Here is a 22,819-nt window from a genome sequence, read left to right on the forward strand (position 1 = left end):
AACAGTGCAATCCTCAAGAACATGTAGAATGAAGAAAACTAATTATCGATGTAATCATTGGACGAATCAAATTTTGGTGTGATACTTATAAATTTTGTTTATGTAATTGTTTGTTGTTAAAGTTGAGTATGTGTTGTTATAATAATATCGGGCCGGCCCATTCTCGAAAAACTTAAATATATTGTTAATATCATTAAATGGGAAACTTACAAATGCCAAATCAAATGGAAAACAGAATTCATTATTTACATTTTTAAATAAAACAGGGAACCTATAGACCAAGCTACTTGTGTACTGTTAATTTATTTATGATATACCTTCTTCCCTTAAACGATCCACCAGCTCCCAAGTTGCTTGTGTCAGGGAGTTCCAAATTTTCTTGTTCTCCACCTCGTGCCATCTCTGGTCAATAACTTTATTTTTCTTATTATTCTTACCCAGCAAGTTTCCAAGGCTCTTTTTAATTAATTTAAAATAATTTAATTTTTAGCCACGAGGGGCGTTACACAGGTTTTCAACAAAGTTTTAATAAGCAAAGGGTTTAGTTACAAAGAAGTTTACTTTAAAGTAGACGTGGATAGGAATGGCATTTTTACTTCAGGATAGGATTCTGTTGGGAAAGATATTGGAGCAACAGCACTGAATTTATGTCATTTAACTTGGTATACAGAAAAAGATAATTACAATTAATATGTCTCTCAAAAACATCTCTTCCATCTTATAGACCATTAATAATCCAAATGATTTCAAGAACACCAAAAAATATTGATACATAAGGACAAATAATAAGTAACACATAATGAAAATAAAAAAAAATCTTATTCCCTACCGATTTCCTGTAATTTACTTTTGATCATACATGATGACCAACTACAAAAACTTTAAACCGCTCTGATGTTTCTAAAGAAACAGAAATTTATGGCTTAAATATTTGAAACCAAGATTGCGTCTTTGTGATGCGTTTGGCAACAATGTTCATTGCTGCTCTCATGAAGTTCATTTTCGGACATAAACTAACAATATGTTTATGTTCGTCAAAAGCAAAAATGTATTATTAAAAATATGTTTGATCACATTTGATTAATTTATTTAGAGTTTTTATTTTTAAGAGCATTTATGAACAATGGTTGAATGTGTGTTATTATTGTGATATCTTTTTGCTTTGGTCAATACATGTGCAAAATTGTGGGTTGTTACGTGATGTAGACTGTGACGAAAACATATACATATGATGTTTTTTTAATATAAAAATTAGTTTGCTAGCAATTTTAACCATTAAAAAAATTGGTTTTCCCAAAGTATTATCACGAGGAGAAAAATGGAGAATGGTCTCTTTTCTGACTTTTATCCCAATTTTTTGGATTCCATCCACCTCTACTTTAAAGTGAGACAGTTACATTCCCATAGAAAAACAAAAGATCCATTAAGATATAATTTATATGTCAAGGTCAAACAGGTGTGTTTAAAACACAAGCAAAGTAATTGGTGGTAAAGGATACATGCGGGGTTCTCGACGTCTGGCTCGGGCGTGTCGAAAAAGGGGTGTATGTTGAGAAGCTGCGGCACCAAGTAGAGCGTCATTTCGGCGTGAGACTGACCCAGCTTCTGCAGGCACTGCCATGTGGACACCCGGTCCTGTTCACACAACACGCATCAACACAGCGGTATTGTGCTCCAAGGAGAATAAGAATCAAAATAGGTAAACCCCCAGTTCAAATTTAATATTTTTAAGCAGACAACATTCAGGTCCACTTGTAGAGTCATGACTTAAGGCAAAGGAAAATATTACTAAACTGCTAAGTCTTTGCTTGGATTTTCCTTACATCACAGTGCACTCCAGCCTTACTCTCTCTATCAATATAAATATTCTCTTAATAGACCAAAATATTTCAAGTCATGGGAAAAGTTAGTTTCATGTCTGCACATTTAATTTACCTTGGGCTAGATTACAATAAATGCATCAAATGCCCGGAGGTTATCCTCAGGTCAAAACTTCTATTTCATCCGAACTGCTATGAACATAATACCTATTCTTCATAGAGTTTATTATGAAGAACACTACTAACTGAATACAGGCATTTGAAAAAAACAATTAAACAACAGGCAGTGCAAAGCTTTACGCACAGGAAGTAAGTTGGGACTGCTGAGATTACAGTGGGCAGGTAAGAACTTTGGCATTTTTTTTTATTTATTTATTGATTTATGAAAAAGTAGTGATTAACATATTAATAAATAAATCACAGCATTGACATGGCCATGTATGGTGTTGCCAAGGTCCGTAAGAGAAGACCACGGCCAATCAGGCACTCACCATGGGGTACTTCTTGAGGTTGTCGACAAGGGCGTCGACGCACATCTGCAGGCAGTCCTTGCTGCCGAGGCAGGACGCAGCCAGCATGCGGTGCAGACCCTCCCGCACCATCACCGAGAAGTCCTGCCACAACAGAGACAGCTCTGCAGCTGTACGATCACTCAAGGGTTGCCAGGAGCGGACTGTGACTGTATGAGAGGAATGCATACCTTTAGAGCACCGAGGATGGTCTCCAGCTGATCCTCGCGCAGCTCGATGTGACGGCTGATCTTGGTGAGGCTGTCGATGGCCATGAGGCGCACGTCCTCTATCTCGTCGTTGAACATGTCCACCAGGAAGTCCAGCGCCATCACTGCGAACTGCGGATTGTCCAGGGACAGCTTGCAGACAGCCTCCACCGTCGCACTACGCACCTCTGCACACAACATGCCCTCCATTACAGTCCGCCCTAGCACTGTACCGCTTCTCCTACGCTCACAAATACAGTGACAGAGAATACTAGACAGCTCTTCGTTATTCGCGATACATTCGAGGACATCATACCAGAAGGGCGTATCTCGATATTGCAAAAAGTGTTGATACGCCCTTCTGGTATGATGCCCTCGAGAGTGTGGTCTGGTGTGGTTAACACTTCTGTAATGAGCAAGCAGCATATTTTTGGCATTAAGGTTGTTTTTAAAAAATATTTGATAATATTTATATATATATATTTTTTTTAAATTAGCAGGTAGATTTTGTGGAGAGTGTAAGTCCTTACATACACTATAGCAAAACTCTTCAAACCATTGTTAAATTTCCTATAAATTCAATACAAAATGATTTTTACCATTTTAAAACTTTTTTTATTAATACTGTAAGAAATTTAAATGTGTTAGCTATTTTATTACAGGAAATCTCATTAAGTTTTTACTGTACCTATTTAAAAATGTATACTTGTATACAAAACCATTTATTAATTATTTTTTTTTTTTTTAAATCATTATGAAGGAAATTTTCTTTGGTGGGATTTAATTAAGAGAGTTTTACTATATGTCAAGAGTTTTTAAAAGTCAGCATAAAGATTTCAATAAGTTAATAAAACAAAGTAAGCATCAACGCTGTGGAGTTACATTCCACGAAATTGGAATATATTTATGGTTTAGGCCAGTTCATAGAGTAATATTCATTTTGGTTAAGTTTTAATCATCCTGCTCTATGCAATATTTGTAGCCATATACATGGGGGAAAAAACAAAAGGAAAAACATTTTGTGCCATGTCTTTGAAAATTCAATATGTATTTGCTATATGAAAAAAAAAAAAAAGTTGTTGATTTTACCACTTTTTGAGGTGCTAGAAAATTTTCTGATTAGAATTTTGAATTGTTGAATGGAAGTTCATATTCAATTTGGAAGTGATACCACAGAAGATAATTTGAATTATAGAGTTATATAAATAAGTTACTGTTTAGTAATTTTTATAATCAATTTTAAGAAGAAGTGATAAAACTTTGAGAATTATTAGTATAAAAGACTTTATAGTCATACTTCCTTCTACGAATTGATGGTGTAGAACATGGATTTAAATTACTGTCTTCGAGGATAATGGTTCTTCAAAGACTTTCTACAGCTACAATAGGTTTGTTTGACTCGAGGTCTCTCATGCTCTTCGGGAGTTGAAAGTGTTGGGAGCAAAAAGAGTCGGTAACTTTTAATACACAAAGAAAACGCTATTTGTTGTAAAACAATGATGGCGGAAATATAGCAGACATCATGAAAAATTTGTATTCACTGGACATTTCAGTACTTTCATTCAGTAAAAAATTACAATCACATTTCTGTAATACTGCGAAAATATTACAATGTTTCAGCAAATCAGCATTACATTAATGAAATGTATCCAAAATCTAGTATTACAGCCTTAAATTTGTATCAATGTCCCAAACAAAATCATTTTTTACCAACCCAAAGAAGATATTGAGAGAAGAGACACAACAGAATTAACTGGAATATGCTTCAACTAACAATTTAGGAACCGTGATTACTGATTAGGGTAACATTTCAGCCTTGTCACCACACTCAATAGCACTGACCAGTGACCTACATGGTCATGCATCGAAGTGAAACTGTTACGTATGTTGTTACAAATACAAAACTGTTGCTATCACATTAAATAGCATTTAAATAAAATGCAGTTTTGCATTTGAAAGTGAATATTCCAATACAGCATATCTTTCAGAAACAATTAAACACTGTATTATTACCTTTCTGAAACACTGAAATTATTCAGCAAAATTAAACACATGTATATAAATCTTTGCCATGAGAGAATATTTAGGCCTGTGAAAATAATCAAAATTTCAAACATGAAAAAAAAAAATTATTTTATTTGATTCAAATACAAATACTTACACTTCGAAATAAAGACTAGGTACATATTTGATTATATTCCACGTGTAGTGATGTTTTTGCATATCACTGGTGTAACTAATCGATGTTGAGACTGAGTCATCATCCAATTTAAATAATAATTAATAAGTCTGATATGTTTATATTATATTTTAACATGTACACAGTTAATTGCAGAATAGCTAAATCCTGACAGTGGGACAATCTGGAATCTGGAAATTTTTTGAAAATATTAAAATAAACGAACAATATGCAGTTTGCAACTACTGCCAAAATTGCTCTCAAAATTTGAAAAAAATACTTTATTGACAGTTGTTTCTTACTATTTATAACTATAAGTGTGAAATATCTATGGTCCTTTCACAAAATCATGCAAAAGTACTAGTGAAAATATGACATTTAAAAAACTAACATTACCATATTTTAAAACAAATTGATACAAATTCATTACCTATTTGTAAACAGGAATATTTTGATATTTGCATTCAATTTGATTGAAATGAATAAACTACTACTAGCACAGGCTTGGATATTCTACATGGATCTGGAAACTTTTTTAATTCTCAAAAGAAAGAAAGCACCAAATGAATAAGTAGACCCAATAATAATATAACTAAAATTAAATAAGAAACATTGTTTATATAGTGGTGAAAATACTTTGACAAATATGGCATGCAGTGCATTAACAAAAACATTTTTTGTTGTAAGCACTGACATCAGTAATATTTTGGATAACATATGTATTTAATGTTTTATTGTAAAAAACACATCCAACATAACAGTTATAAAAAGGTGAGGGGGGAGGGGGGAATCCATATTAATTAAATTAATTTCATTCACATTGAATTTTATGTAACAAATTTTGTTATTACAGATATACAAAAGATTTGTCATATTGTTCAGTCATTGAAAAATTTATTAAGGGACAGAGTCGGGTAGGTAACACGGCTCAGATTGGAACATACTGACATCTAGTGAACCTCAGTGTAAGCACATCGCCCAATTGATGCAAATAGTTTAAACAATTGCCAAAGAGCTGCGCTGTAGTCGCATGCCTCAGTGGGGTCTCGCCAACAGACACAATATCCCAGGTGGCAATCTGAGAATGCGACGGCATCTTTATCTGCCAGCTTCAGAGGCGATTACAATTAAAGAACTATATAAAGAGACAGATTATTTGTCCCCAAGGCAGGCACAGAGCTGCCTCAGAGCTTGCTACATGACCTGCTTACCTTCCACTCTATGAAAGGGGTGTAATTAAATAGTGCACACAACACAATACAGCACTGTTCAACCTGTTGAAAACCAGGAAACATTTTTATTTACCCTCTTTTATCGCATGATCGTCGCACGCGCATAATTGTCGCACCAATATTTTAGGGTGTCAAGATTTGGATAAAAAACCTCTCGCGTAAACGTTGCATGATGTTTTCTGGTCCCGCTATTAGATTCCCAGCGCTTTGTGTAGGTATCTTTTCCATATAAAATGATGTATTTTAAAGTAGAAATCTATTATTTATTCCGAAAGTACCACTTATTTAATTAACGGAAATACAAAGTTGACTGACATGTAAATTTTCTTTTAAAGACGTTTTTAAAAGTTATATCCTTGATCTGTTTGTCTGCGTCGCCACGGTGTACCGCTTATAAAAATGTAGCCAGCGCTAGTTGGCATCATTCATATTTGGTTATGTTGTTTCCCGTATAGAGCGCGCAGACGTAGTCGAATAGCGATATTGATATCTCGCCGAATGCATGCAACGCGCGCTCTCTGTCGAGCGCAGAGTTAACTTCATTTAATGGCACGCACTCTTTCATTGTAAGTGTGTACTAATATGATAGTTATGCGTTAGTTCACGCTGGCATTAGCATTTGGATTTCGTTTTTCTATTTAAAGTTGAAGAAAGGTTTTTGTTGCATGACTTATTATTTTAAATTGTTCGGCGTGCTCTTGTACACTGCACTTTTGAAATAAACGTACTTTCCATGAATGGGTTTTATTTTTATGAATAACTATACCTAACAAAAAAAATTTTTCCGCATGAATGTCGCACCCCTACTTTTCAAACTTGATTTTAGTATAAAATGTGCAATGATTATGCGATAAATCACGGTAGTTTTTTACTTTTATTTATTTTATTCATCCATTTATTTAATGTCTAATTTGTCACCCCGGACTTCAGACTTGTAGTATTATACCTTTTTTTAATCAAGGGTCAATTGTTTCTTAGCTTAAGTGTTGTGGGCCTCCCCATATCATGCAAAAGCGACACAGGCCGTTCTTCTTGAAGTGCCTCAACCTCTGGGCGGAGCGTCCTGTCAGAGCATCACCAGAAAAGGCACTGGAGAGACCTTACATTTAGTTCAATTTTAAATTTTAATGAATAGTCACTGTGTTTGAATTTAAATTTATAGTCAATGACAGTATTTTAGTTCTCTTTTTTGTACATTGAAATTCTTATCGTAAACCACACCTTAAAAAAAACGGGGAAAAAAAGTTGTTTTATTATAAATAAAAGTTGTGAGGTCCAAAAGCAAAATTATTTTGATGCGATAGACAGATGAGTCAAAAGTAGACTTTGAGTACAGTTTTCCAAATGATATTTGTTGCGAGTTTCAGAAACATCCATACCCAGGTATTCGTCCTCGAGGCCTTGGACGAAAGCCCCGCACGACCCACTGCTCATCAGATCCACAGAATCTGCATCAATCATCTCTCTAGGATTATCGTCTGCCCACTTCTTGCCACTTGACCACTCTCCTGAAGTCATGTTCTGCCATGACAGCTCGTGAGCAGAGCGCTTCTTCTGCAACACGGCAAACACTCCCATCACACACACGCTCATCATACACCCACTACCGCAGGCGCTCAACCACGAATGCGCAACTTGGAAAGAAGGTACAGTAAGAAACATCAAGATGGATAGAGGAAGATAAAGTAGGCGGAGGACAAAAGTGAAGGAAAGAAAAAGAGGAGAAGAGAATATGGAGGGGGACAGAGATAAATTGCGCAATTGGAAGGAAGTACGTACAGAGAGAAACATGTTGTTATTTGAGTCAATAAATCCAATATAACTTTTAAAATCCAAGAAATTATATTCAGTGTATTATCACATAAAAGTTGCATATTTTATGCTACAATAAGGTGTTTAAAATAGGGGTGCGATTTTTATGTGAGAAAAGCATTTTTGTTGAAGTAAAGTTATTCATAAAAACAAAACCTATTGCATGGAAAGGATGTTTAATTAAAAAGTAGCATCCACAAAAGCACACCAAATAATTTAAATTAATTAGTTATTCAACAAACACATTTTGTTCAACTTAAAATAGAAAACTGAAAACATTGACCCAAACATGAGCCAGAACTAATGCACAACTATCATTGTAGAACACACTAACCACGAAAGAATGCAGGCTATAAAATGTAGTTTATTCTGCACGAGACAGAGTGCATGTGTTACATGCAATCTGCGAGCTATCTATATTGATATCCAACTACGAGTATGCACTCTATACAGGCATCAACGTAACCAAACATGAATGATGCCAACTAGCGCTGACTACATTTTTATACACATTACACAGCGGCGGCAAAGACAAACAGATATGTTATATCATTTGAAAACGTCTTTGAAAGAAAATTTATATATTGGTCAGCTTTGTACTTCTGTTAATTAAATAAGTAAGCAGTGATTTCCTAACAAATACTGGATTTTAACTTTAAAACAAATTTTTTTCTACAGGAAAAGAAGTTTATGGAGAACATCTTACATGAGAAAAAATTACATATATTTTGAAGGTACATTTTAGAGTTTTACTGTAATTGTAATTAGTGCATTTTTTCATTATAACTAGCAAACTGCCTGACAGCAACTTGAAAATTGCTGTTGCACGGTGCTACCTACATAAAGTGCTCGGAATCTAACAGCAGGACCAAAAACATCCTGCAACTTTTATGCAAGAATTTATCTTTCAAAATTTTGATGCCCTAAAATAACAGTGTGACAATTATGCAATATTTTTCAAGTTATCTCTAAGCAATTGATGCACGTACACCAAACGAAAATCAAACCCAGAGTTATAATTTCAAAATCGTTATATTATTCACTCTTACACAAAAAAAAGCAATACTGAATAACATTCAATTATTTACAAAATGCCTATTTAACACAAAATTAATACTGAGTATGTTTTAGACTAGCACCGTTAGTTTACAAGCCACTGTGAGCTTCACTATGTGGATGGGTCATGCCAAGGGAAGGAATACACCAAAATACCCGAAAATAAAGTGACCCTGAATGTAAGATGACCCTCAATTATGCAAGTCAAAGTTTTAAGAACAAATATTAACTCACCTTTTTCCTAGCCTTGCTAAGTAGGAAGTAACTGCACAATATAAAAAATCGAATTTAAAAATTTTTTTTTGCCAAAACTTTGTTAAAATTAAAAATGCTTAACTAATATGTAGTGTCATTAGTAATGCTTGTATTTAATATTTAAAAAAATAACTAAAATTCTGTAATTTTAAACAATTTTTCAATTAAATATTTTAAACCATTTTTTAAACAGTTTTCTCTCGGTTACAAGACAACCCCTGATTTTTTGGGTGGTCCTTCAATGAAAAAATCTTGCCTTATTTTAGGTGAATACGGTAAAATCGGCACATGTAACCGTATAACAGTGACTATGGTACAAGTGTCACCGTGTTATGCTTTGCGATCACACAGTAAATATTAAAATGAAAGAAAGCCCAGCAAACCCCTAAATGCTGGCCAAAAGCACGCACCCTCATGTTGGACATTAGCTTCTTGTCGAGGGTTTGATGTAGGAACTTTGGGCTGACAGCAGTCACCGTTCCCAATTTCTCAGCCGCCAAGGCCCGCACGTCCATCGAGAGGTCATTCATCGCATTGCAGATCTTGCCGAAAGCATCATCCACCAACCGCAACTCCTGTTTGCTGTCAGGCAGCACTACGATGCTGCAAACAGGACCAACTGTCAGAATGCATGGTATCACACCACTACAAGTAAAACCATTGATTCCTGCTAGCTCGAACTGGCATGATTCTTGGGTTGTTTGTATTGAATTACAAATTATATTTATTTATTTATCACGCTCCACACTGAGCATCAAACATTTCAAATCAGAAAATTTTAAAATTTATTTATTACACTATACGTATAGGCATCAAATAAATTCTGTACAAGCAATTGTATGAACAGGTTCCACGTATGGAAGTAAAATATTAATTCTGAGATTTTATTAAAACTCAATATTTTTCTTTGAAGAAAGGTAGTAGGAGGAGGTAGAGAGTAGTGGGACTGTGGGATCTCCGGGGGGATAGAGGTGGTAAGATCACTGAGTTAAGGAAAGGCCCCTCAGAGGGGAAGGGGGTAGGGGAAGAGGCTATGCTATTCCTATCCCAGGAGGAGGGGGACCCCCCAAGAGGTGGAGGGGTTAGGAGGCTGTGTTATTCTCGGTCTAGAGGTGGCCATTTTGTTTCCTATCAACAAGTGGTTGCTTGGGGTGGGCGTGGCATGTGGGTGTGTCGCCACGTGGAGTTATCTTTGGAACTCGTCGTCTGCTCGGGGGATGACGTCTGCTGTGTTTCATTCTTTAGGAGCTATGAGGCTTTGCTGAGTAGCGCTGAAGATATTTTTACTAATAATAAAAACGAGGCGGCATCGGCTGGGGTTTGATCCGGGGGACGCAAGCACGCTTGAGGTTTGAATTCAATCAATTTCAAAATCTCTTGTACATATATTTGTTATTCTAATTATATGCACTGGTTTATTTTGTGTGTCCTTAAGAGCTATTTTCACATTGCACTGTTAATTTTTTTTTTAATTTATTTACAAATAAACAGATACGTCACATTGGTGGGAGTCCGTAATTTTCACGAGGCACTGTGGTCGGTGTCCGATGTTTGTACACTATTTGTTATTTTGCCCAGTCAGGGTGGCCTGCCTGGGTGGTAACATGTGATTAGTTTGTGAGGGTGTGGTTGCATGATGTCGTGTTTTCCGATTGTTTGGACTAGTGTGGCAGCGACCTTAACTGCTAGACCACGAGGTCAGTTGAAGAGTAAAGAAAGAAATAATGAACAACAAACGCTCCCTACAAGCCCAAGTGAATAAGCAGGTAGGTATTATACAAGAAAGATGCCCGTGTGAACTACGCTGTGTACTTTTGCTGTTTACATCGTTTCACCTTTAATCGTTCCTGTGGCAAGTTATATCATAGATTTGCGAATATAAAATAGGTACTATGTTTAGTTTTTAAAATTACTTTTACGAGATGTAAGGAAGTAGGCCTACACTTGTTCATGGGATAGACTATATATCTATATACCATTTGAAGCCAAAAGCTTGTATGAATGTTGTGTTTGGTGGTGGTATCCATGGAGGTAGCAATTGCGTACCACAACAAACTGAAACACTGCCTTATTTCAAGTCGCCCATTAATTTTGTACAGACGTCACTAAGCACATTTTTTTTCTTGAAACACGCCCACACACCGTCACAGAATATTTCATAACAATGACAAAAGTTTATCCTCCAGGCATATCTGCATCAGCATATCTATAAATATCAAATAATTCAACATGTCACAGTCAGAGGATTACACATTGTAAGATATCAAACCTGCATGCGACGTTTTGACAACAAACACAATTTTATACGATAAAGAAGTGAAATTTATCAAGTACATTTAGCAAAGAGACAGTAGCTAATCATAAAAAAGATGTAAATTTATAACACTTTATATTATACACTGTTATACAAGAATAGGCCCTATTGTCTTTTTTACACAAAACAACCACTCGATTTTCAATTAAAATGCATAAAGAAAATGTAAATATGAGACAAACATTACATAATATGCAAAAGTTCAAGTTTCATTTATCTGAAAGTAATAGCGGAAAATTCTTTGCACCACTTGTCAATTTTCTTACATTTTATTTCCGTAAGAAACTTTATTGGCACATAAGTTTATAAGGTGCAAACTAATGTTCATGCTTTCACCCATAGTATCACAATAGTGCTATCGTATAAAGTTAAATAAAGGAAACGAAAATATAACATTGGAACTATCGTACCACTCTTAAAACATTTGTGCAAAAGATAATCATTTAATACACACTTTCAATAAGTGGAATATCATGACAATTTATTACCTTTGTAGCCACTCATGACAAATTACAATTTTTTTTTTCCATTTTTCCCACCGCTCAACTTAATGTGTGCTTTATGTGCTCGGGTATTAATGATGTACTCTGGTTCACGACAGGGCAACCCACGCGACGAACGACTGTCTGCCAACTCAGAAAGTAGACAATGCATGTAAAAGCGCTCTAATTTTTGAAGCATTTTTTCTAGCCAGAAACTTTGATCTGCATTAATGCGGAAGCACTCAAAACCCCCAGGCCAGTAAAGTAGTAGATCACACCATTTTCGCCCAGTAACTGCTAACTGACCTTGTATTTGGTAGTAGTAGTTAAGGGAATTTTTCACTTCCAGTTGGCATTTGGTTTCCTTGGTTTTTACATACTGGACTGGAAGGTGTTTACGTAGGGCAGGGTTGTTCAGGCACGATTCTAATGAATAATTGCCCAAGGAAGGAATACACTTTACCTCCACAAGGCCGCCTTCCAGAACCAAGCCATCAGGACTGGCTCCCACCCAAGGTAACCAGTGTGGCACAAAGATTCCACAGGATTCTAAGTCAACCTTGTATCGTGCTTCGTACAGTTTTTTCGAGTCGTAGGCCGTAAAGCACCGCATTCGTCCAAAGGATAGCTGGTACTGTGATTTGCTTGACGAGCTTGTCGCAGAGAGTGCTTTCAGCTCTTTTGCACACGACTCCAAACTTTGAAGCAGTGATACGATACCTGCGTGCCTTACGCCAAGCATCGTCCTTCCTGTCGTTTCGCCCCACTGTAGCTTGCTGGAGGTTAGCTGTATCCTCAACAGTTTTGACTTCATCCTGCAACATTTTAAGAATTTCTTGCTCCCTCCATTTTCTTTCTTCATCACTAACATCAGGTTGTTGCTCTAATGTAGCTCCATAATTTTTGTCTGGTGGAGTTGATCGTACCTTTTTCTTCCTTTTACCTCCTTGAAGTTTTTTGTCATAGTGCAACTTTCCCTTTGAATTTCTTTCTTGACGTTTCTGGTCCACTTTCTTTGTGATAGTGCTGAATGATTGCCGAAAACGTGATTCGGGCCATTTCTCAAATCAGCTCTCAGCTGTTCACCATCACTTCCCTCATTCTGGCGAATGGCACCTCGGATTGGACTTGTTAGTCAAGGAATCTTCCCGCGCAGAATATTTCTTGAAAAAATGTCAACAGATGTGTCGTGCAACAACTTGTGAAGGTTACCAGTGTAACATCTCGTGACATGATTTGCGCACTCTCTCTTTACGACCTCACATCCTCGTGGTGTCAACTGCCGAATCTTTTGATATAAGTTGGAATCGCCGTCCCCAACAATGTATCGGGCCCAAATATCATTGTCATTATACAATTTCCTCAAACCTTCGACAATAATAGTGTGCTCCATGCCTGTAGATGGTCCAGTATAGTTCCGGTTGCACTCGATTTCCCTTACCTCTCTGCCCTGATCCGAGTATGAAGCACATACCATACAAAACTTGTTTTTGGTGTCCATGTAAAGCAGTTTTTGTGTGCGAGTCCCGATTATACAAGCAAATCCTGAATTAGAACTATATCCATGCCCGTATGTCCGCTTGCCCCAGCTACCATCGACTGTTACACTTATCCAGGTTTTCCCCTCATCGACATGGCCTTCTTCTCGGGCAAGCTGGATTTCCTCTTGTATGGCGAGCTCCATTTTTTCTTTTAGCTTTGCCATACACAGTTCGCCAAATTTTTGTTCATGCGACCTGTAACTACATGCAGCCAAAGTTGGCACATCTAAAATTCCAAACAATTCCTCTGTTTGTGTGTGCCCAATAGCAACAGCAGTTGCCGCCCACACCAAACTATCATTTACAGAAGGTCGTCTGTCTTGCTTATCAGTATATAGCTTCTCATCCGTATCACACATCTGACAATGAAATGTCAGTATACTGAATACACCCTTACGTACTTCTTTTTGTAGCTCTATCCGTCCTCCTGTGCACTTTGATTTATGGTGCAAGACAATGTTCGCATGCTGTTTTAAAACATATTGCAAATCGACAATACACCGTCCCTCAATGATCGCATCAGCTGGTTGTGTATTCACTTCTACAATGCAGACCTGCCAACATTCAAATTTAAAAAATCATGAGGTCCTCGATAAAAATTTCCAGGCCCATAAATACAGGTTAGATATAAAAAACAACAAATGAGAATCTTTAAATTTAAGTGACATACCTGTGCATATGTTACATGGTCTCTGCTTCAAAATTTATTTCAACAAATAATAGGTTGCAAATTTAATTTAGTTTAACATAATTTAGCGCTGTCGTGTAGTGATCATGCAGGGCCGCAACTAAAAAAGATATAAAATAACATTCTGCTCGTGTAACACTATTATCACTGTTCACAGCAAAATTAATTTTTTTATTGGAAGCAATACACTTCACGTGTTAGTTGTGTTTTTTGTAGCGACATGTTTCACAATGTCTCCTCTTCCACTATGCGGGATAGAAAAAGCAGCACGGCACATGCTACAAAACGCAAAATTACTTCCTTTACGTGACTCGAGTATTGATGGAAACTCGTTACTGTAAGCTTTCGTAAAACTTGTTTTGTAACTTTTACAAACAAAATCTTGGGGCCCCAAAAAATCGTGAGGAAACACTATTTTGGCGTGAGGGCGTGAGATGGACCTTAAAATCGTGAGCCTCACACCAAAATCGTGAGAGTTGGCAGGTCTGACAATGAGATATGGCAATTCTTCTTGTAAGGGTGCCAAGACATGCATTTTAACACCATATGTCTTGCTGACTCCAGCAATATGTGATGTTGTCGGTGAATCAAGAAAACCAATCCCTGACAAAGAGAACTCTTCTTTTACAGCTTCGTCTTCAGCAAATGGTGCAATATCAACCTCTTTGGCATTGCTAGTGGTGCTGGCTTGCGCAATCCTTGCGGCCTGCTCTTTTCTCTTCTTATTCCTTCGCCTGCGACATGCTGCCAAAGATACAGTTTTCCTACGACTAGGAGGTGGCACTGATTTCGACATTGTGGTTACTGCAAGAAAAAAGAATGGCTTAGTGAAAAAATGATACATTTACACTGCAAATAAATTTGTGTACATCTAGTACATTTATATGGAATAAAACAACGGTTATGTGGATATAACATGTGAATACACAATCAAGCAACAGGAAAATATTAATAAAAGTTTTACATAGTTCAGAAGTAAGTATATCTGGAACGGCAACTAATAAGTGCGTATAATAGAAAAACCAACGTTATCACGAAAACAAGCGAGCATATGTGACTGTCGGTAAGTGTGCATTAAAAATATTTTTTTTAAATAATAAGACACTGTTCAACATTTGCCTATTAAAATAATTTTAATAAGTAGTATATAACTGTAGGAGTAATGTAAAACCAGCTATCAGGAAAATGCAGCGTATATATTCTTGCTGCCAGAACAAAGCAAATATAAAACAATTAGTGGGAAATTGCAAAAAAGTAACGGCATTTGTTTGTGTGTGTGTGTGTGTGTGTGTGTGTGTGTTTGTGTGTGTGTGTGTTTGTGTGTGTGTGTATAAATTACGAACATTTCGTTGATATTGGAATGCAAAGGTAGAACTAACATAAATAAACCAACGAAATACTACCGCTTACGCAAGTTAATTAAACAATAAATTAAACTCTAATTTTTATGAGTACTGTTGATAACGTTCCAACGATCACAATATGTGATAACCTGTGATCACGTTAACTGTGTCTCTTCTCTTACACACATTTATATAGTATTGTCTTCGCAAACCCAACGTCTTTCAAAAATGATAAAAACTTTACGTCCATTATAGAACGCACAGTATGGCATATTAACGAGGAGTGATAACGGACAAAATCGAATCTGCCATGTTCCTGGCAGCGTAGTGGCTCTAGATTGTTACTTATTCAACTATATGCCCTCACCACTGACCTACACGGTATACCTACCCACTCTTTGTACCATGGCTGTTACCCTGATGATGGAGATTACAATTTCTGGCGAAAGAGTAGCAAGATTAACAATATTAACACTGCTTTAATCTTTAAGTTGAGTCACTTCAATACATTACGTAAACAGCATTGTAATAATATAACTTTATCATGTCACGAAAATTAAAAAATATAATAACTAGTGGAACGCTAGCTTTTTTGAACTGAAATAACATTGGTAAGCAAGCATTTTAAGAACTTTTGTCTTTAACTTCCGTTACGTAATTCTCCATGATGCTTTTAAATGCTTGTTTCTGAAAAGTTTTAATTTACAATACAGTACTTTGCAGACTTAAATTCAGTCAGACATCTCGGTCTGTTTTAATTTGCACACTACCGTTATCATATTAATGAACGGCCAGACAGAACTATGAAAGCATCCTTTGCAGTCAGTGCTGCAAGTGATTTGTCAAGTAGACTGTAAGTTCTGCATATGTATTTAAATCTAATTTTGTCAACTTATTGAAGGAAGGTGAATTATTTTATTGTGACAGTGAATAAGTGCAATGTTGCAAGTATAAGTTCAAGGCAAGGAAATGGTAAACACTGCATCAAAACACAATCATAATAACACAAAATGGTTAATCGGGACATGACCAACTTAGCAGCTTGGTACGCTGTTGATCATATGTAACATTGATAATATTTACTCAGTCACTGAACTGTTCATTAGTGCTACATTCGTTTAGTCACAAACTATTTATTGGTTGCCGCAAAAAAAAAAAATCTGTTCCCACAAAATGTATTTTCCTCAATATAATAACTGTAATGCAAAGGGGCAGATTTATAATTATGCCGCTTTTCAAAAATGTTCTGCGGTTATATTATTTCTTGAAAACTCATGCCAGTTTTGCGCATCTGGCGAGACAGCTACAGGAATACGGAATTGTATGATCAATGCTACAGGACTTATTATAACAAAGCATGGGCGAACCGAGCATTCATACTAAGATTTATAATGCTTTAAACAAATCGGTTGTTCCCGGGTGTAATTATGCCATCAAAAGCTGGCTTCATTTCGTGGAAGTAAAAACTACTTTACAAAAATTACGGACACGAGCGTGATAGCAACGTTTATTAAACATCAGTACGATATTCACCCATATACACTGTCTAAAACTTGGTTCCGATTGGAACAATATTTTACAGAGCGAAAATTTGTACGAACACAAGTCATAGCCTCGATTGTATACACATGGTTGTTATACGTTTTTTGAATGTTTAATGCAATGGGTAATTTTTATTTAGTGAAGTAATTTGTGCATAAGCCATTGCAGTTTTGAACTGTTAGTCATGTAAAAAACTCCGAAAATCAAATAAATAAAATATTAAAAACAGAAATATAATTTCCAAAGAACAACAAGACCGAGTCAGATGTATTCGAGCACAGTCTGAACCAGCAAGGAAAATAAGAATAAATATGGACAATACAACGAAAACATCACAGACAAAATATTTAACCTCAAAAAACTAGACAGCACAAGAATTCCGTGAAAGGAAACTTAGTCAAGAAAAATAATGTATTGAACACAGACGAACACAGTGGACATACAGTGAGACAGATTGGATGCAGGCAGACAGAAAAACTGGACAACACAGCAAACACATAAACACAACGATGAAAAAAAAAAAAAATTCTATGGACAACGCGACGACGACAGCACTAACAAACACAGAAGTTTTTCAATGACAGTAGTTGCGACATTTCGGGAACTGACATCTGTTCCCGCCATCAGGCACAACCAGACTGTTTGTGCCTGATGTCATTGAAATACTCATTTAAAGTCTCATTCATTTTTTTTCCATTGCTAACATATGCTCTAAGTAGCATATTTATTAAATAGAGTATCCTTAATTTGTGCAATTATTTGCACATTAATTTTCATCGCACTACAACTAAAATATCCAACTTCCTAGACATAACCACTGGTTGAGTCACATCCTGTTATACCAACATTAGAAAGAACATAACCCATCATCAACCACAGGAAAAATCCAACTAAAAATGATACGTAAGACATATATACAAAGTCTGATCTATCATATCAGCTAAGTCATTACATATCAATACAAAGAAGACGAAAAATGTTAAATACATAGATCACACCCAGCTTTACTTAAAAAACTCAATAGGTATATTGTATATTAATTATAAGGGACAAACTAGTTTAAATTACTTTCTGAGCACCTATCCCAAAACCCAGACATAAACCAAACAATTGTAGTGTAAGACCAATAGAGCTACAAAGACAACACATAGTATTCACAGCAAAAATAATCAAAGGTTTCAGATCCTCTGAATCATAATACCTATGACCATAACATTTATGTTAACATATACCATAGACCACCAAAACCATTTGCATGTGTATGATCTTTTATACATATTGCCCATCTCAATCGTCCTTATCACAAACAAAAAAAAAAAAGAAGACAATCACATCAATGTAAACTCAGAAATACTTGTCCTAAACCTTCAACCCATAGTACTCCTCCTCCTCCTTCTCATCCTCCTCCCATTACATCCCTCCTCTTCTTTCTCCTCCCATTACATCCCTCCTCTTCTTTCTCCTCCCATTACATCCCTCCTCTTCTTTCTCCTCCCATTACATCCCTCCTCCTCTTCCTCCTCCCATTACATCCCTCCTCATCTTCCTCCTCCCATTAAATCCCTCCTCCTCTTCCTCCTCCCATTACATCCCTCCTCCTCTTCCTCCTCCCATTACATCCCTCCTCCTCTTCCTCCTCCCATTACATCCCTCCTCCTCTTCCTACTCCCATTACATCCCTCCTCCTTTTCCTCCTCCCATTACATCTACTCATGCATTACACACTGATTATACACAAATATTAACAATGTCATAACCACCAGACATAACATGCAAAACATAGTTCTCTACATGTAGGCTACTAGGCATTAGCAAATCTGTAGATAGTAGATAGGATCTATAATCACATCATAGCTTGATTTGAAATCACTTGTATATGTATTTACAAAACATCTACGAATCATGAAGTGTGTAGACACTATGCTTAGCCAAAAAATTACTTGTATTTACAAAACATCTACGAATCATGAAGTGTGTAGACACTATGCTTAGCCAAAAAATTACTTTAAGTCTTTTATTGTCAGCTTACAAATACATTTATATTTTACGAACATCGAAACACATATTTAGCATACATGATGTTAAGACAGATACATATTAGTAGTATAAGACCATATTTGATTAGGGGCAACTGAAAAGTATCCAATCGGAATGGTTACCATTCCGTAAATTATACATCCTCATGTGCCCAGAGCAATCCGGAATGGTTACCATTCAGGATTTACTGGCAAATATTGTATAATTGCAAATCCTGAAAAGTATCCACTGTATGAATGGTTACCATTCCGGCTTTTACTGCAAATGTGCTGCTAGAAAAAATCCGGAAAAGTGTCAGCAGTGTGAATGGTTACCATTCCGGATTGGATAGTTTTCCGTGTTCGTCTGCAAAATACGAAAAAGTTTCCGCTGTCGGAATGGTAACCATTCCAGTTTTGTGTGCGCAGATATAAAAGTACTACACGCCCAAGCCAACTGTGGTCCCGGGAAAAATGTGAACTACCCAAGGTCAGACGGACCCCTCCCTCCGCCGTCATCCCTTCCGCCACACTGTCCCCTCCCATTCCCTAGTCCGCCTCAATGGTCGAAGCGCGTCATGTCGCGGGTGGGACGGCATTAGAGTTGTCACCATAAGTCACGACACAGTGCGCGGATACGTATCGCTGTTCAAGTATTTCACGGATCCTTTGAAAGCGGAGCAAGGTTTCGAAGCGTGCGTGACTGTAATATAACGTGTTATTTTTGAAAGATTTGTGCAATGGGAGTGCATGACTTGATGTAAGCTTTTGGACATACTCCATTGCTTAGCACATGTAGGTCTGTAGAAGAAAACTACAAAAAACACAAATGACAAAAAACACAAATTAAGCAAAAAATTGCTGTTGTCAGGATCTAACGCCACACAATACTTCACAACAGGAATATGGTCAACAAACAAAGAAAAACAAAGAAAAATGGACTAACAGAACGAAAAAAAAAAAAACACAAATGATGACAGCACAAAAATACCGAACCCACAAAATTCAGCACAACAGTTGAAACGAGACAGAAACACAGCAAAACGAAAAGACGAAATAAACACAATAGTTTTCCAAAAAATAATAAACAAAAGAGAAACGAAAAAAAAAACCCACAAATGATGACAGCACAAAATATTGAACCCAAAACAATTCAGCACAACAGTCAAAATGAGACAATAACACGACCAAACGAAAAGATGAAACAAACACAACAGTTTTCTAAAACAGAAACTAGCGACGTTTCGGGAACTGCTATCTGCTCCCGTCCTCAGGCAGAGACGCATATGGTATGGAAGCACAGGTGCGTCTCTGCCTGAGGACGGTTAAATCCTGACAACAGCAATTTTTTGCTTAGTTTGTGTTTTTTGTCATTTGTGTTTTTTTGTAGTTTTCTTCTACAGACATACATGTGCTAAGCAATGGCGTATGTCCAAAAGCTTACATCAAGTCAATATAACGTATATTGACAAATGGCATCAGGCAGTACAACAAAACAAAAAACTATGCATAGCCAGTTACATAGCCGGTTACTTTTCCAGATGGGTGCAAGACAAGCTTATTCCAAATCTGCCTGCTAATTCGTTGGTTGTAATGGATAATGCCCCTTATCATTCCGTCCAGTTAAATAAGCCACCAACAGCCGGTACAAGAAAACAAGATATCATCCAATGGTTACAGAACAACAACATTCCGCATGACAATGATATGACAAAATGTGAACTCCTCCAGCTCGTTCGTGGTCGACATCCACCTCCCAGGTTTTGCATAGATGAGATGTTAGAAGAACATGGGCATGAAGTAATAAGATTACCACCATACCACTGTGAGCTTAATGCTATTATGTATGGAACATTGTGAAATCACGTGTTGCTGAAAAAAATGTCCCTCAATCATCACGTACCATTGAAAACATCACAACAGAAGCAATCAATAGCGTCACCAAAGAAGAATGGCAAAATGCTATTTTACATGTAAAACATACAAAAGCAGAGTACTGGACAGGTGACTGTCTAATAGAGCACGAAATTGAGAAAATTGTTGTTAACTTTGGCGAGTCCAGCTCAGACAGTGAATGGGGCTTTTCGGACAACAGCAGCACATATTCCAATGGTAACATATCAGGAATTGAAGAACTAAATGGCTGAGTGGGCGTTTGTTACGTGCACTATGCACGAAACTGTGTTGAAATGTTTCTTGCATTTTTTTCATTAATTAATCACACAAACAATATTTCCTTTGATTATAGGCAAAGTATACCGACATGTATGTTAAATATGGTGCTGAGTGAAGTAATTATTATAACACAAGCGGTACGATGTGATGCTGTGACACACTTTGGTATACACTGTGACGACTTCGTAGACACTGTGTTTCGCTGTTTCATACGACTGTACGTTCACCTTATCACAACATTTCTTACTGCACGACTGCGCTTCATGGCCATTGTTGCGTACACTTATGAACGCATGTGTATACTCCTTGCTTCCACAGCTAACGGTATTCCCCTACTGCCAACCTCTCCTCATTCCCCACCCCTCTCTCACTGCGACACTAGCGCTCCCGTCACTCCCCTCCTCGGGATCACAGTTGGCTTGGGCGTGTAGTAGCTCCTAAAATCCTGAATGGTTACCATTCTGGTTTTCCTTGCCAATGCACTTAATTTAAAAATACGGAAAAGTTCCCGCAGTGTGAATGGTTACCATTCCGGGTTTATTTGACAATGCACTTACTTTAAAAATCCTGAAAAATGCCCGCAGCCTGAATGGTTACCCTTCCCGTTTTTGCCGCTGTTGCACATCTCGTAATAATATTGAAAACTATCCATTCGGAAAAGTATCCGCTAAGGGCGTGCAGTTGACTCATTTACCCATTGCTAGATGTACACGAAAGATGGCGTGCATAAAACATTTGTATATGAATTAATGATCAATTATAATATATTTTCTTTTAGAAAGATTTACTACCCATATCTGTGTTGCGAATAACTGGAAATGTCAACTGAAAGGAAATATTTAGTGTGAACAATATGTTTTGTAAAATATCTCTGAAAATGTCTTTTGATTTACGGGACTGGACTTGTCTTTATCCTAAAAACACGCAATTAAAAATGTTGTACGTATTTTAAATTTAATTTTTTATATTTCAGAAATAATATGCCTACTGCCAAATTATACTTGAGTGTTCATGAATACAAAAATATCTACACTAATGGAGTTCTTAAAATTAATTTTGTTTGGGCAAAGGCAGAAAGTACATAAGTGATAATAGCTGTATCCGAATAGTGGCCTAATGGATCCCTTAGCTAAGGGATCCATAGATAGTGCATCGTAATGGACGCGGCCATCTTTGAGTTGTATCCGAATTCTCACAAGGGATGTCGATGCATCCTCTCATGCGTCCACAAGTTCGAGATTTTAAGGGACGCAACTCTCACATCCACTGATATGTCCATACATCCCTTAGCTTTGTTATTGTGACCATAACCCTTTGAAAATGAGAGTGTGATACGAGATAGTTAATAAAAATGAATTTTGAACTTGAAGATAATCACGTAAAATGTAACTATGGTACTTATAAATGCTTATACTATAAGTATATGTTACATAATTCACATAAACAGTAAATTAATTTTATTTGTAGGAACAACAAGTGCCCGATTCAAATTTTCTTCTATATTTTAATTCCCTACAATAATTTAAATCATCTGAAATTGTTTAGAAATTTGAATGTTCATTTACGTTTTACTTGCCCACCTTTAGATGTCATGAATATAAAAGGCCAATCCACATTAGTACAATGACAAACCAACAGGCAGTGCTA

At 36.6% G+C, this 22,819-nt stretch overlaps 1 protein-coding gene across 16 annotated transcripts in view; it reads right to left on the reverse strand.

Moving 5' to 3' along the window:
* LOC134540092 (integrator complex subunit 4) overlaps window positions 1–22,819 on the reverse strand; it is a 141,280-nt gene that overhangs the window by 81,362 nt on the left and 37,099 nt on the right. For all 16 annotated transcript variants that reach the window (XM_063382609.1, XM_063382619.1, XM_063382600.1 and 13 more), the window contains exons 7-11: window positions 9,483–9,675; window positions 7,329–7,503; window positions 2,521–2,726; window positions 2,312–2,434; window positions 1,500–1,635 (exon numbers count right to left, since the gene is read on the reverse strand). In XM_063382609.1, coding sequence (XP_063238679.1) covers window positions 1,500–1,635; window positions 2,312–2,434; window positions 2,521–2,726; window positions 7,329–7,503; window positions 9,483–9,675 — 833 coding nt within the window. The remainder of the gene's footprint in view (window positions 1–1,499; window positions 1,636–2,311; window positions 2,435–2,520; window positions 2,727–7,328; window positions 7,504–9,482; window positions 9,676–22,819) is intronic.

Source organism: Bacillus rossius, chromosome 1, assembly GCF_032445375.1.
Source record: "Bacillus rossius redtenbacheri isolate Brsri chromosome 1, Brsri_v3, whole genome shotgun sequence".
NCBI classification, from domain to species: Eukaryota; Metazoa; Arthropoda; class Insecta; order Phasmatodea; family Bacillidae; genus Bacillus; species Bacillus rossius.